This window comes from Callorhinus ursinus, unplaced genomic scaffold (assembly GCF_003265705.2).
Source record: "Callorhinus ursinus isolate GAN/ISIS: 27379988/994484 unplaced genomic scaffold, GSC_fseal_2.0 scaffold16, whole genome shotgun sequence".
Classification (NCBI taxonomy): Eukaryota; Metazoa; Chordata; class Mammalia; order Carnivora; family Otariidae; genus Callorhinus; species Callorhinus ursinus.
Genome location: NW_027397078.1, coordinates 34,657,229 through 34,672,691, shown reverse-complemented (window position 1 = coordinate 34,672,691; position 15,463 = coordinate 34,657,229). Strand labels below are relative to the sequence as shown.

Genomic DNA, 15,463 nt, shown 5'->3' with positions numbered 1-15,463 from the left:
GGGGAGGCGGGCAGCAACGTGCCCTCGGAGCATTTGGAGGACCGGGATCCCATTTCTTAGAGCTTTTTCAGGAACGGCCTGGTTCCAGAAGGGATCAGAGGAAAGGCCAGCACAGTTCCTGGAGGAGCAGCCCAGCCCCAAAGGGGAATAGGACCGAAGGCCTTCACAGTCAGATTGGCACGGTTCCAGTTGGAACAGGCTGATTTTCGAAAAGACGTCAGACGGAAGGCCAGCCTAGTTCTGCAACAGGACTTCCATTGCCTCCATTCCGGCCTGAGTCTGTACTTTCTAATGAAGTTTCCCTTTCCAGCTTCACTCTTAACTTCGGCCAAAGACCCTGAGGGCACAGCATCCCCTGAGAGGAACCAAAATCACCCCCTCAAGCAATGGCTGGCCCAAGCAGGCGAGTGCCCCGCAGTTGACCCCAGGGCAAATGAGTGCTCGACCTGACCTTCACTGCCCACCTGCACGTCCCCACATACCCTTGTCCCACATTTTCCTCATATAAACCTAGAGGTCTTTCTGGCACTTGGGAGACCGTCTTGGAGACACTGGTTCCTGTCTTCCGGGTGTTGGTCTCACTGAAATAAGTTCCTTTCCTGTTGCACCCCACTCCTTTCTCTGCCTTTGGATTTTTGTCAGCAGCCGGTGGCCAAACCTGGTGTGTGGGGGACCCTCAAAGCCAGGTACTCCTGCACCCTTGCGCCCCAGCTGCAGTTTCATTAGGAACGGTCCTGACAGGAATCAAACCGGAAGCTTAGCCCAGGTCCGTCAGGAACAGTCTGAATGGGCCAGAAGGCCAAATGAGTACTCAGAGGTGGAAACAAAAACAACCCCCAAACCGAGGGCTTACATAGATCCCGAGTAAAGCCCGGAAAGCTTGGACACAAGGCCTGAAGCTCAAAATCCAGGAAAAAACTTAACCTTAAAACCCCAGGCTCGTCGATAAAGCAGTGAGCCCCAGCAGCTCCGGGGGTACGGCACCTGTTTGCTCACCAGCCCCGGAGGCATTCGGGGTCCTCTCTTGGATCACCCCTCTGATCACCAAGTGATGCAAACCTGGAGAATACACTCTTGCCAGTTACTTTACCAGCAACAGGTGCGTTTATTTGGGAATGAAAGAATTGCAAACAAACAAGGCGGGGCAGGTCTGGAGGACAAAGGAGAGGTAGGCTTTTGAAGGAGAGAAGGGGGAAGTTGGGAGGGCTGTTGTGAACTGCAAGTCCCTCAGAGGAACCTGGGAGTCCAAAGTGTGTGGGACTTCTCACTGGCTGAGCTGTTCCCTGGGGCCCATGAAAGCATCTCTTCCTCCCGCCGGACTAGTAGAGTAGTATCCCTGTGCACGGTCGAGTCCGCCTCTTCCTGTTGGGTCTGCAATTGACTAGGAGTTGGGAGGCTTGAAAGCACCCCATCCTGAAGCTCCACATGCCATTGTAGTGAGGGTTCCTATAGCTAATGTTCACGTATATTACTATAAAGTAATAGGTTTCTTTTTTTTTTTTAAATAACTTATTTATTTGACAGAGAGACACAGCGAGAGAGGGAACACAAGCAGGGGGAGTGGGAGAGGGAGAAGCAGGCTTCCCGCCGAGCAGGGAGCCCGATGCGGGGCTCCATCCCAGGACCCTGGGATCATGACCTGAGCCGAAGGCAGACGCTTAATGACTGAGCCACCCAGGCGCGGCCTCTTTTGATTTGTTTTGTTTTGGTTTTTTTTTTTTAAGCATGGTGTGTTAAGAGAAACTAGAAATGATCTGTGAACATTATGATGTAATTCCTTCCCGTGTATGTTTTACATGAATATATTCTTGTGTATTTTATAGGGATCGTTTATTATTATTGTGAATGAAATTTTGTTTCACTTTTGAGATGTAACTGACAACATTGTGTGATTCTCAATGAAATCTTTTAAGCTTACATGTATATTTTTGGGTTGGTGTATGAGAATATTACTGTTGACAGTAAAATGCTGACCTTTCCTAGGTTTAATCTGTGTCTGTGTAGTCTCTTAAATTTTTTTTTTTTAATGTAGACACTTACTGTCCAGGATTTATGATACAAAAGCTAAAGCTGTGGAGAAGTTAGGTAATTTTAGAGAGGATACAGTGTCAATAAATCACCTTGCATCCCTTCTTGAAACACCAAATTCTTGATTTGGTGTTCTTTCTTCAGTGTGGCTTTTGTGTCATTTGTGACGGCATGGGCTTTCAGCTGCGATACATCAGCTCTTCTTGAGGAGTTGGCTTTGCCTCTGCCTCCCTTACGTGCACTCTCTCGGCCACGCTGGACTTCTTTCTGTCCCTGGGTGTGACCTCTTGGCCTCGGTGATCTGCCCCGTGCTGCTCTTTCCGGAACACTGGCTCCTCCCCTCTGCTGGCCACGCCGTAAAAGCTGTTTCCTCAGAGGGGCCTCTGAGTCCCAGTCTCTTTAAGCTTCATGCCGTCCTCTTGCTGGTACCCCTTGTTCTTCCCACTTGTCACTATTTAAATGATACACATTGTGATGTTACACGTCTATGTGTTTGTTTGCTTCTTTGAGATTTGTTCTCTCTATCCAGTGTCAAGCACGTTGTCTTGCAACAGTTATATGTAAATAGTCAATATTGGGCGAATAAAATGGAATGAATATCTTGTTGGGAGGTAATTTTCTTGTTAGTAATTCAATAATTTAAAGTATTAAATGACTTAATGTTGATTTTGTTACGGTATCTCTTCCCTTTTCCTGAAGTAAAATCTGTGTCTTTATTTTTTAGAGTCGTGCTCCGATTTCCGCGAAACTTGTAGCCAATATGCTCTCGGTCGCCGGGGCGGATCACATCATCACCATGGACCTGCATGCCTCTCAGATCCAGGTTCCAGCATTTTCTTTCTTGCCCTTGGTTGTGATCGGGGGCTTAATGCAAGTGGTTACATCCTAACTCTGTTAAGTTAAATTGTTTTCGAAGTGGGTAACATGAACTCGCGTTTGAGTTTGTATGTGATTGCTCTCTTGGGTTTTCGTCTTTACTGGACTTGGGAATATGGTTTAATAGTTGTTACCGCTGTCTGCCACCAGCTTGCGTCCAAACGGTTTCAGAGGAGGGGGAATGGCTTCTTGGCAGTAAACTTTATAATTCCATCTCAATTTCTCAAAAGTAATTAGAATGGCAGGGTTGTAATGTATGTTTTTTTAACCTCCTTCGTAACTTAGTTCCTTCATCTATAAGACAGGCCCATACTGTGCCTGCTCTGTGATACAACGAATGCGAAGAAGCATTTGGCTTACAATAAGGTGCTTAAGACACAACAGACCTCTTTTCCCCCACTCCCCTGCAAAGCCATTCTCCTATTCCTTAGAATATAGGCAATCCTAAGAGAATCGAATATGTCTCCAAAGATAATGGATTGCACTGACATAGGCCCCTGGAACCTACCTATCTTTTGATTTAATTCTGTTAAAATTAAGAAAAGGGAGTCTGTTGAAAAGGCTTCTTTTGAATAGGACTTCTCCCCTTAGGGATTCTTTGACATCCCGGTGGATAATTTGTACGCGGAGCCCGCAGTCCTGCAATGGATTCGGGAGAACATTGCCGAGTGGAGGAACTGTATCATTGTTTCACCTGACGCCGGGGGAGCCAAAAGGTAGCCAAAATGCACCGTGGTTTTCTTTTGTTCTTTTTTTTATGTGTTAGATAAGGAAGCATGTTTTAAATTACTTAACGCTCTTATTTTGTAAATGGACAAGTAAGGGCACTGCGTCTTCACCTGCAAGAAACACGGGCACGTATTTGTTTTCAGCGAATATGTTTTACTCGAGGTGGTGGTTTTGGGGTTTTTTTGTGTGTGTGTGTGTTTTTTTTAAGATTTTTATTTGTCAGAGAGAGAGAGCACACAGGCAGGGGGAGCGGCAGGCAGAGGGGAGGGAGAAGCAGGCTCCCAGCTGAGCAGGGAGCCCGATGCAGGACTCCGATCCCAGGACCTTGGAATCACGACCTGAGCTGAAGGCAGACATTTAACTAACTGAGCCACCCAGGCGTCCCTCGAGGTGTCTTTTCAGTTAACTTTTTTCTGATTTTAAAAGCAATGAGCCTAATTGGAAAATAAGGCTTTTAATTAACAACACCATTGACTAAGCTAGTCCTTCCTACTACAAACTCCTGACAGTGGAAGCCAAAATAGAACAGAGTTTTCAAAAAGAAATCTCTGTCCGTAGGGCACCAAGAAAATGGGAAATATCCAGGGCCGAGAGCTAAAGAAGAGCTGAAAACCCTGCTTCAGTGGCCTCAGGGTTGGGTATCAGATCCAGGAAGAGGCTGGTGGCTTGGGTATTAACTGCCCACATAGAGGTCTCCAGAGAGAAGGGAGATGAAAGTTAGACCTCTCTCCAGCAGCACAGGGGGAAAGCCAGTCTTTACCCAGCCGTTTGGATGGGGGGACAAAGTAGCCACTCATGAGAAATCAGACCAAGAGCCTGTGCCCTGTGCAGATGTGCGGTGAACTCTGCGTCCCCCTATGGTGCAGGCATCCCTACAAAAATTGGTCCCAAGCTAAAAAGCTACTGCAGTGGGAGAATTCCACAAGCCCAGCTGCTGAGTAAGCACTCCCCACTGAAGACAGCCTCATGCCTGATGATCCCAGTTAGAACACCGAGAGGGCACAGCCCACCCAGAGCCAGCGTCTGCAGAGAACACGGCGGCAGGCGGCCCGCACCGTGGGGTGACGGAACGATTACTGCACTGTAAAATTCCCGAGTTGGACAGAAACTGACATGGTACTGAAAGCATCAGGTTGCGGGCACACTGACTAGCCTAAGAAAATGGTACCAAGCCGCGAATCTAAAGGGCTTCGCAGACTTGGGGAATTAAGGAGCAATCACTACAGAGAGTAGAATGCAGGGCGAGGGTGATAGAAGACTGATTCGATAACGGGCCTGAGGCTTGCGGACTCGGCGTGACCTTATAGACCTGGGCAGCGGCCATCTGGGAAGGGAAGACAGGGTGGCATGGAGCTTTAGTGCCCAAGTGTAGGGGTCTCCATCAGGAAGGGAGAGGGACAAGAGACCTCTTGTCTGTCAGTCCAGTGCAAAAGCAGGGAAGCTGGTAACTATGCCATGAGGGTGTCCAGTGACCGTTGGGCTCCAGGACTTCTTTAAAATGCAGCTGCCTCATTTGGGTCCCTCGTCCGCCTGTAGCCTGGCTAAGGGGCTTAGAATCGAACTGAAAAGCTCAGGAGTCGCCCAGAAAGCGGTCGTTAAACCCACGCAGGGAAGCAGAGGTCCTGATTCCTAGAAGGGCCCCAACGAGCGCTAAGCTGCTGTCTTGATGGGTTTGCCCCCTGCACAGGGGAGGGCGATGAACAGGTGAGGCCGGGCCTCTGACAGCGGCAGGAAGTGGCCGTTGACAGGAAAGAGACACAAATACATCAAAGACAGAAGCAGAAAATTAGGTTGCAAAGACACCAGCCGGGCAGTGGCAAAGCCCTCACCCAGGGCCTCCAGGTCAAAGCACATGGAGTGTTGTCTGTCCGCTGGAAATCCTTGTCGTTTACTTGGAAACTTCAGTAAGTCACACAGTGGAATCTGCATTCAGATACGGTGAATCCACTGGCCCGGTGGAAGCTCCGAGGCGAACAAGCAGGCCAGAGGTAGGTGAGTATAAGATGTAACTTGTTCGGAGTTACAGTTTTAGTGAGAGATGATGATTCACATCCAGCCCACCTGTTTACACTGCACAGCTCAGTGGGTTGCAGCTATTAGATAGTATTCACTATCTAGTTGCCGAACATTTTCATCACCCCAAAACAAACCTGTGTCCGCTAGCCAAGTGCTCCCCAGCTCCCCAGCCCCTGGCCGCCACTAAGCTCTTTCCCGTCTCTCTGGGCAGTTCGAGTGGATGGGTCATGCAGTATACGGTCCTTTGTTTTTAACCAGGAAAAATTACTTTGGCAGCTAATAAGCCAAAAGAATCATAGATTCCACAAGCTCGTGTGGCCTTTTTTTTTCCCCCCCAACCCTGTTGTTTCGATATAGTCTAAAAATACACATCCTGTTCGCAGAACTTCAAATTGGGTCATGTCCCCCATTTCCCTCTTTAGAGACCTCCGTTCTTCCCAGCATCAGAATTAACATTATTCAGACATGTCTCCCTTTTTAGTTCACACACACAGTAATCTGCTGCACACACCTCTTCACTGTGATTTTTAAAAAAACGTGTCCTCATTCCATCTTAGCAGTGATTCCGCAGCTGTGCAGTAGATCTGCTTTATTGCTCTTTACAGCTGAGTGCTAATTCCATTGTCTGCATACATCCTGATGCCTGTCACGAGTTCCCCCATTCCTCACTTGGGACATACTGTGGCGCGTACTCTTAAGCACGGTCCCGCAGCACTGGACTGTGACTGCATCTTGTGTGCATTTGCAAACAGGATCTATTCCTAGAAGGGCAGTTGCCAAGTCCTCTAGGGCGAGAGCCATTTTGGTTTGCATGGACAGGGACAAAATTGGGTGTTTGGAAAAGATAGACCAGTTGACCGTCCCAAGTATGAATGCCGGTGACTTTCTGCCCAGGCCTGTGGCCACAGCAGTTGAGCAGACACTTTTCTTACTTTATAAACCACGTAGTGACGGTACGGTATCTTTTCCTGGTAATTCCAGTTGCTGTGGACAAGGTCCGGCACCCTCTCCGGCCTGTGGCATTTCCATGAGGCCCTGGTCATGCCTTTGCCTGTTGTCATATTGGCTGGAGGCCTTCTCCTTTGGATCATTAGGAGTTTTTTGTGTTGTTGTTGTTGTTGTTGTTGTTTTAAGATTTATTTATTTGACAGAGTATAAGCAGGGGGAGCGGCAGGGAGAGGGAGACGCAGATGCCTGCCCAGCAGGGAGCCCGACGCGGGGCTCGATCCCAGGACCCCTGGGATCATGACCCAAGCCAAAGGCAGCTGTTTTATCGACTGAGCCCCCCAGGCGCCCCAGATCGTAAGGAGTTCTTTGCAGGCAGGAGGTTGCACCTTTGTTTCCTGTGGGTGTAGTACAGGTACTTGCCCAAGTTTTTCCATTTCTTCTCATTGTGTATTTTTATGCTCTGCAGGACTTCTAGAACATTTCTTCTGTCGTCATTTATCTCTTCATGTTCCGGCTTCTGGGCTTAGGAAGGATTCACCCATCTCTCACTTTTTCTTCTCCCATGATTTCATATATTTCAAGACAAATTGCCTTTTTCCTTTTTAATGTTCCAATTTTTCTTCCATCTGATAGTTGTTTTGGAATAGAGCGAAGAAGAATCCAGCCCTTTCTCCCCCCGGCTATCTAGTTGTTCCAGAACTATTTATTAAATAATCCATCTTTTCTCTTTTGATTTGAAACACCATCTTACATACCAAATTCCCCCATCTACTTGCCAACCCTTGCTTTTTTTTTTTTTTTAAGTTTTATTTATTTTGTGGGGGCGGGGGAGAGGGAGGGGAGGGGCAGAGGAAGACAGAAGAGAATTCCAAGCAGACTCCCCGCTGAGCCAGGACCCTGAGATCATGACCTGAGCCGAAACCAAGAGTCAGATGCTTAACCAAGTGAGCCACCCAGGTGCCCCAACCCTTGATTTTAGAAATGCACAATCACCTGACCAGCGCTGAGATGCTATTTTTTTCAGATCCCCTTCAAGGCTGTCCCACTCAACCACCCCTGCTCCCTCTACCAGCAAAGTCAAGATTTTTAGGACCGTCTATTTTCGATTTTATGGCCACCTCCTTTCCTTTTCCCCAAAGTTTCTGCTGCACATCATTATCTTCTTCCTATTCTGGAGTAAGCTGTTCCCCAACCGACACAACCGCCACACAGGTACCACAGTGATACATGCAGTTGACATCAATGGCATCTTTGTTCCATGCAAAAAAAAAAAAAAAAAAAGTCATCTCATCAAAGAAAATAGGTATCTGACCAATTGGAACCTACTGCCTTTATAAAAGCTTTGAAGCTTGATTGTTGCAGGTAAAAATACTGCCACCAGAGGTCACTCTTGGGTAGTCTTTGAAGCTCAGTTGGGTTGCCCGCTCAAGGAAAAGTAACCCTTAGAAGGAAGCTCACCCGACACTCTTGACACCGTCAGTATGAACACGAAACTGGTGTGGGAAGTTGGTGAAACTAATTCAGATTTAACTTTTATTGTTTTTCTCCTGGAAAGAATGTAAACACATGTTTAGAAAAAATGGAAATGAAACTATATGTTTTGTTCTAGCTTTTTCTGTGTGAGACTTTTGTGTGATACATTGTCTCAACATCATTTGCTAGGAATATACCTATTAAGTCTCGTGTGCTGGAAAAGAAGAGTTGTAGCCAGATGCCCAGGGCTCACTGATAATGTCTGGCCTGCCACTTTCTCTTTCTGTTGCCAGCCCAGCCCTTTCTGAGTAGGTGACTTTTGAGCATTTGCCGTGAATGAGTAGAGACACTCAACGTTTTACAAGTCCCAAGGCCTCCTCCGGTGCAGTGAAGCCCGTTTTCCTACGCCCTGTGTTACGTGGATTTGTGAGCCGGGACTTTTGTCCCCACTGGCTGCGCCACAAACTGAGCAAGTCATAGTTTCTACGTTAACTTGATTTAAATTGTGTTGGTGATTTCTTTTTTCTTATTGATTTTTCACATACACTGTATTTTCATGCTGTTAAGCATAGGGCTCTTTCCTTATGCTTCTTTTTTAAGTTTTTATTTAAATTCCAGGTAGTTAGCATGCAGTGTAATACTAGTTTTAAGATGGACAATATGGTGATTCAGCACGTGCCCGTGATTTTTTTTAAAAAGTCCACACAAACACTTAACAGATGGTGTATCCATTTCTCATTCAGTGGTTTTATCCAGTGGTCCAGGCACCTGGCATTCATCACCAGCTGCCACGAATGCAAGGCCACATCGGCACGTCTCTCCCCATGGCGCGCTTACTGTGCAGCCCAGGCCAGGCCTGGCTTTACAAGTGAGACCTGATGACCTCCTTACCTCGATTGTGGTTGGTTAACTGCCTTCCTAAAATACCACTGTATAACGACAGGAGCTTTTCTTCATGTTGACGGGATTTTACATGTCTATCTGTGTCTTCGAGCAGGGTCACATCAATTGCAGACAGGCTGAATGTGGAATTTGCCTTGATTCACAAAGAGAGGAAGAAAGCAAACGAAGTGGACCGGATGGTTCTGGTGGGCGACGTGAAGGACCGCGTGGCTATCCTTGTGGACGACATGGCTGACACGTGTGGTACCATCTGCCACGCCGCGGACAAGTATGAGGGATGGTTTGGGCAAGTGTGAGGGCATCTCATTAAGAAAGGAGAAATGTCAGCTTCTAAAAAATTGGGCTTGTTTTTCCTAATTATCACTGATTGCTTGGTGGTAGGCCTTTCAGACCAAAGGATGGTCTAGGCGCATTTCTTTTTTCTTGGTTAGAAAAGACCCCATGGGCCTTTATGGCCTGGTTTTCATTTTCAAGGATGAGCTTTCAGTGTATTTAAAATAAAGGGTCAGAGAAGGTGCACCCCCTAAGACTGAGCACAGAAGAGAAGAGACCATCTTGCAGGCTCCCTTGAGGCTTTTCTTCCTTCTGTTCGGCCTTCGCTCGAGCCGCCTCAGCCCCTGGCTCCTCCCGAGGGATTGAGAGCCAGGCTGTCGGGAGCGGGAGCCGCCCCCCAGCCCGGCTGTGGCCGGCCTGATTTGAGGCGTGCTGAGGACAGACGGTGCACACTGGGTTTCAAAGACAGTATGAAACAAAAAATACAAACTATGTCAGTAATCCTTCTACGCTGAATATAGCTCAAAATGATGGTAGTCTGGCTTTATTAGTTTAACCCCGTGGTTCTCAACCAAGGGCTGTTTTGCTCCCCGGGAGACATTCGACGGTATCTGGAGACCTCTTCAGTTGTCACAAGTGAGGGAGGGGAAGGGTGTTGCTAGTGGAGAGGCCAGGGATGCTGCTCAGCAAAGAATTAGTAGGCCCAAGGCCATGGTTGATAATCCCTATTTCATGGAATACAAAGAGTTTTGCCAATACATACCTTAAAAGATTCTTCTTTAGGCTAATAAACGTGAGTGGAATTGGTTTTCAGTTTTTCTTTATGGAACACACTTTTTGCTTTCTAACTCACACTAAGGGGAGAATATTTCAAGGATATGGGCGTACGCTTCTTGTTTTTGTTTTCTCTTGTATAGGCTGCTCTCAGCCGGAGCCACCAAAGTTTATGCTATCCTTACACACGGGATCTTCTCGGGGCCAGCTATTTCCAGAATAAATAATGCTGCCTTTGAGGCCGTTGTTGTCACAAATACCATTCCGCAAGAGGACAAAATGAGACACTGTCCCAAGATTCAGGTACTTCTACACGGCAGGCAGAACCAAGTAGCGAGGAACCTCCCTCCAGTCCCGAAAAATAGCCCTGAGTCTTCTGTGTGTGACTGTTGCCAAGGGCGAGCTGGGGGAGAGCGTGGCTTCTCATAACGAAGGGTGTGACTCACACTAGGTCTGAGAAAGCCTGGGGCCGGAGGAGGTCAGAGTTAGAAACAGTAAGCCAATCAAACCACACTAGAAAAGTAGTTAAAAACAGGCTGGGCTAAAGCTAAAGAGAATTACCATATGACCCAGGAAGTCCACCTCGGGCTGTGTACCCCCAGACTTGAAAACGGGTGTGTAAAAAAAACCTTGCTATTTGCAGTAGCCAAAAGGTGGAAACGGCCGGATGTCCATCCACAGGTGAGTAGACAACCAAGGTGTGGTCCAGCCAGTGGAATATTACTCACCCTTGGAAAGGAAGGATACTCTGACATAGGCGACAACATGGAGGACCTTGAAAACATGATGCTAAGCGAAAGCAGCCAGACGCAGAAGGACAGACGTTGTATGATCCCACTTCTCTGAGGGGCCCAGAGTAGTCCAGTCGAGAGACGGAAACTGGAGTGGTCGCCAGGGGCTGGGGGGCAGGGATGGGGAGCTGGTGCTTAACGCAGACAGAGTTGCTGGCTGGGATGATGAAAACGTTTTGGAAATGGGCAACAGCGATGGCCACACAGCGTTGAGAATGCAGTTAATGCCACTGAATTGTGTGGTTAAGAAGGCGATTTTTGCATTGTATATATTTTACCACAGTTTTTTAAAAACGGAGGGGAAAAAACCCACAGGCCATGGTAAGGATCTTTAGAGCTTTGCCCCTTCCTGCTCTGCCTGCCTTGGGAGGCCACTAGAGGATTGCTGATAATCACGTTATACCCACCGCCCTGAACTGTGTCAAAGGGATTTGAGTCCCCGTTTTGGCTGTATGTCGCAGTGAACCTTGGCAAGGCATTTCCTCGCTAAAAGCCTCCATTCTCACCAGTAGAGCGCGAAGGTGGAGCCGGGTGACCCGCTTCATGATTTCTAATCCGTCCAACAGCGACGAGGTTCATGGTGGCACAAGGGGGCGAGCATTTGAAAATGGTCCAAACAGCTTTGCACAGTAGTTGAGGGTCCGCAGACTACAGCCCCCAGGCCCAGTCTGGCCCACCAGCTGGTTTTGTACATGAAGTTTTGTTGGCACGTAGCCACATTCATTCGTTGACGTATTGTCTGTGGCTGGTCTCAGGCTACAAGGACGGAGTTGAGTCTGGCCTGCAAAGCCGGGAACAAACTCTTGGGCCCTTCACAGGAAAGCTAGTTTGCTGACCCCTGAGTGACATGAGCGCAGATGTGCCCCTAAGTGACGCAGTCACTGCGTTTTTGGAAAGCAAGAGAGACCTTCCATGTCATGATTGAGTAAAATTAAACCAGACACCCCAAGAAAAGGAGATTTCTGGCTAATAGGGACCCTGAAAAGCCTTTGAGTATCCGCACTGAAAGTCTCGCTTCCCCGATCCCATGCGTGTTTGTGATTCGAAGACAGAAAAGGGGTGTGGGAGGTTCTAGTGCTCGCACGTCTCTGTGTGCTGGAGAAACCGTTTCTGGGCTCTCTGGCTTCTACGTTTTTCATTAAATACGACTGAGGTGTGTCCCACTGTCCTCTCCCCTTTTCTTTTGGCCTTCAGGTTATCGATATCTCGATGATCTTGGCAGAGGCGATCCGAAGAACACACAACGGCGAATCTGTGTCCTACCTGTTCAGCCACGTGCCGCTCTAGACCCCGGACGGGGAGTGTGGGGCCAGCCTGCTCTGACTGCTCGCTTGTGTGCGCTCACCTGACTTCTTAGTTCTAGGACTCAGCGATTCTAGGATAATGCAAAAGCATCCGATCTTTGTATCCTCCAAGATGCATTGTTTCCCCCTTCTCAAGCTCAAGACCATTTATTTCCAGTTTTGGGGGGGCGGGTGGTGGTTATTTGATCTTTGTAAGTGAACTGTCGTTAATGAGATAGGTTTCGTCATCCTGACTTGTTCTGACAGGTGACCCTTTTCTTTGTTTTGCCAGTACTTTGAGGCCACAACTTTCAAGTATGGAATTCTGCAGAAGTTCATAGATGATATGTTTCAAGGTTGCCAAAGGTGACTTCAGATTAAAGCCTTTTGTGTAAATAATGATAATGCCTATGGACATTTGGGTAAAACCCTGTATACAGAATTAGCCTTTTACTTCCGAGTGAACCTTAGAAAATTTATAATACCCTGAGTCTGGTTTTATTTTACTTTTTTCTTTTTAGCAACCAGGATTCAAATAAACCATTGTGGGTTTTGGGCTTAATTTGACCAAATTTTATGCAGCCTAAGATGGCCACTGACACATTTACTTTCTGATAAACATGAGACCTATCCGAGGCAATCAGTATTTTTTTTTTTTATTGTCACTTCTGGAAAACACATAACTATATCACTTACCTGAAATGTCATGTTCTGAAATTCCAAAATTATGTTCAGCAATAGATCTGATTGAAGAAGTGTCAAGATAGACCCTGCAGGATCACTGGGGCCACTCACGCTGTGCTCTGGCCCTCCTGGGCGCCTCCTGGCCCGCCATCTTGTTTTATGGCCTCTTGTTAGTGCTAGCTTTTACTTTGCCTTTTTTCCAATAATTTCACGTTGTGGGTTTCCACCAAAACAAAGACTCCCCTGAGTCCCCTCAGATTTACTAGTCTGTTCATTGTTTTTGACATAATAAAAAGGTGAATTTTTGTGAGTACCACCAAATGCATATTTAAATATTACCTCCTTTGTTTTAATATTCTTTTGCCTTTTGTAATCAGAAGTAGCAAGCCTATTAGACTACTGATGATTTTAACTAAAGCCGTTCCATGAAAAATGTGGGTAAGCAAGGCTACAGAGAAAGTACAAATAAGTAAGCCTTCATTGTTTTGTGAAGATAATGTTCAAATGGTGGCCCAAGAGCGATCGTGGAGGCAAAGCTTGCTTTATCCACACATGGCCCTCGACAGCATCCTCCTCGGTGAGGTGCCTCCCGGCCTGTGGCAAAAGGCAAGCATCGAGTCCCTGTGAGTTTTGCTGTATGCACATGGGTGCATAACCGAATGAATTCTTCAGCCCTGAGGAGAATTTGCCTGCATAGCCAGAGCCTGGGGATAGTAACAGCCCCTCCCTTCTGCTGAATCTTAAAACTTGGGAAATTGTCTGATCTAAATTTTGCAGGTGGCAAAACCAAATCTTTTAAGTCGTTAACAAACTTGAACCACAATCTTTAAGGTTTCAAACTTCACTACGGCAGAGGCTGAAGTTAAAAAGTATCGTGTGGGTCATTGCAGAGACTAGCATTTTCCTGTTCCTTAAAATGGTTTTTGAGAAAGACAATGGTATTTTAGCCTGGTAGAGTCAGCTGTGCAATGTGGATTGACTCTATCTAGGAAGAGTTGACTTGAGATGATGTAAAGAGCCTACTTAGATGTATGTAATTTTTAGTTTTGATAAGTGAGGGATATCTATTTCTTGGGATTTCAGTGCATAGACCAATGAAAATGTAGTTACAAACATGCACAGGTAGACAGCCTCGGCTTACAAGCGTAGACACCGGGCCTGGACTGAAAAAAGTTGATTTAAATGTAATCATTTGATTTAACGTAATCATTTCCTCTTAAGATTGAGACTAAGAGAGCTAGTTTCAAAGTAATCTTCAGCTAAAAATTTGCATTATCATAGTTACAAACACACACAGGTTAGACAGCCTCGGCATACAAGCGTAGACAGCTTGACATGACTGAAAAAGTTGATTTAAATGTATCATTTCCTCTTAAGGTTGAGTCTAAGAGAGCTAGTTTCAAAAATAATCCTTAGATAAAAATTTGCATTATCATTATTAACAGCTGATTCTCTCTTTTAGCCTCACTTTTTGTTTTCAAGTGTTCTGTTATGTTGACTAATTTGACTAGACTTGGCCATACACAGTGGCAGTGTAGACCTCAACTGTGTGATGGTTTCAGTTGAAGAAAGATGAAGGTGGCCTCAGGAGTGGCCCGATCCCAGAACTTCCATAGCCTGTGCTGCTTGTGTGCAAACATTAAGCGAAACCACCAAATGTCTCATTTCTGTCCAGCTCTGCTGAACGGGGGCTGGACTCGACGTGTATCTAGCTGAAAAGGAGAGCCACAGAAATACACATACACCAAAGCTGCTCATCCTCCAACTGAAAGTGAATTCAGCAACTTGCAGATAACTCCTATTAGAACCTGCCTTTGTTTAGGTGCCCACTAGATTCGGGAATGTATCATTTGCAGTGCTTGTATTGGTTTAGAATATAGGATTTTAAGATCGTCCAACACTGTACTAAAACATTTCAATAAAATCATGCTACTTCTTTCTATTATATTGCGGAGTGCTGCGTTTTGAAGGAGTCCATGTGTTTTGATGGGGTTCCTGAACATGTTTGCTACTTCATGATTCTAGCCCGGCATATAGAATTACAGAGAAGGCAGAAGTTAATTGAAGTCAGCTCTTCTCCTTTGTGAAGGTATTTCCTTCGGGACTGACCAGCAGTCTCCTTGTCCCAAAGTCTGACAGTTGTGCCACGTGAGATATCCAAGTTGATAATTCTAGATGTTGCCTATAAAATTGCAAATGGCACAGTGCACTTAACACATTAAAGTAGTAAATGTTCAATGTCCATATATTGGAGCAGACCGAACTTCAGTGGAGGTCCCATTGAGGCTTTTCATCTGCTTTGATTTCAGAAGCACCAAGAAGAGTTTCCTGCTCTCATAAAGCAACTACCTCTTCAGTGATGCTTTAAGTTACTCTTGTGGGACAAAGTAAATTTATAATTACGTTCTCCCGCTAAAGCTCGGCTTTCAAGTGTGGCTAGTGCTGAGAGGGGTAGCATTTTGTCTCAAAAGTTTGAGTAAAATACAAAGAACTAAAACAGCCTGCCAGAGAAGATCACAGCTTAAGACATAACATGATGGAATGTACTAGAAGGGAGGAAGAAAATTAAGGAGAGCTGGAATCCAAAAACTTCAACTTCACAATTACACCTAATAATGCTGTCACCCCTCTTCAGAAGTGCTTCATTTCATCTCCGCAGATCCTAGCAAATCTACCGGCTGACCT

At 46.3% G+C, this 15,463-nt stretch overlaps 1 protein-coding gene across 1 annotated transcript in view; it reads left to right on the top strand.

The window, feature by feature from the left end:
• Positions 1-14,723, top strand: part of PRPS2 (phosphoribosyl pyrophosphate synthetase 2) — a 38,096-nt gene extending 23,373 nt beyond the window's left edge. Inside the window, exons 3-7 of the mRNA XM_025857595.2 lie at positions 2,753-2,851; positions 3,496-3,620; positions 9,068-9,241; positions 10,164-10,323; positions 12,006-14,723. Of these exons, the coding sequence (XP_025713380.1) occupies positions 2,753-2,851; positions 3,496-3,620; positions 9,068-9,241; positions 10,164-10,323; positions 12,006-12,098 (651 nt within the window). The 3' untranslated portion in view covers positions 12,099-14,723. The remainder of the gene's footprint in view (positions 1-2,752; positions 2,852-3,495; positions 3,621-9,067; positions 9,242-10,163; positions 10,324-12,005) is intronic.
• Positions 14,724-15,463: the final 740 nt, after the last annotated feature.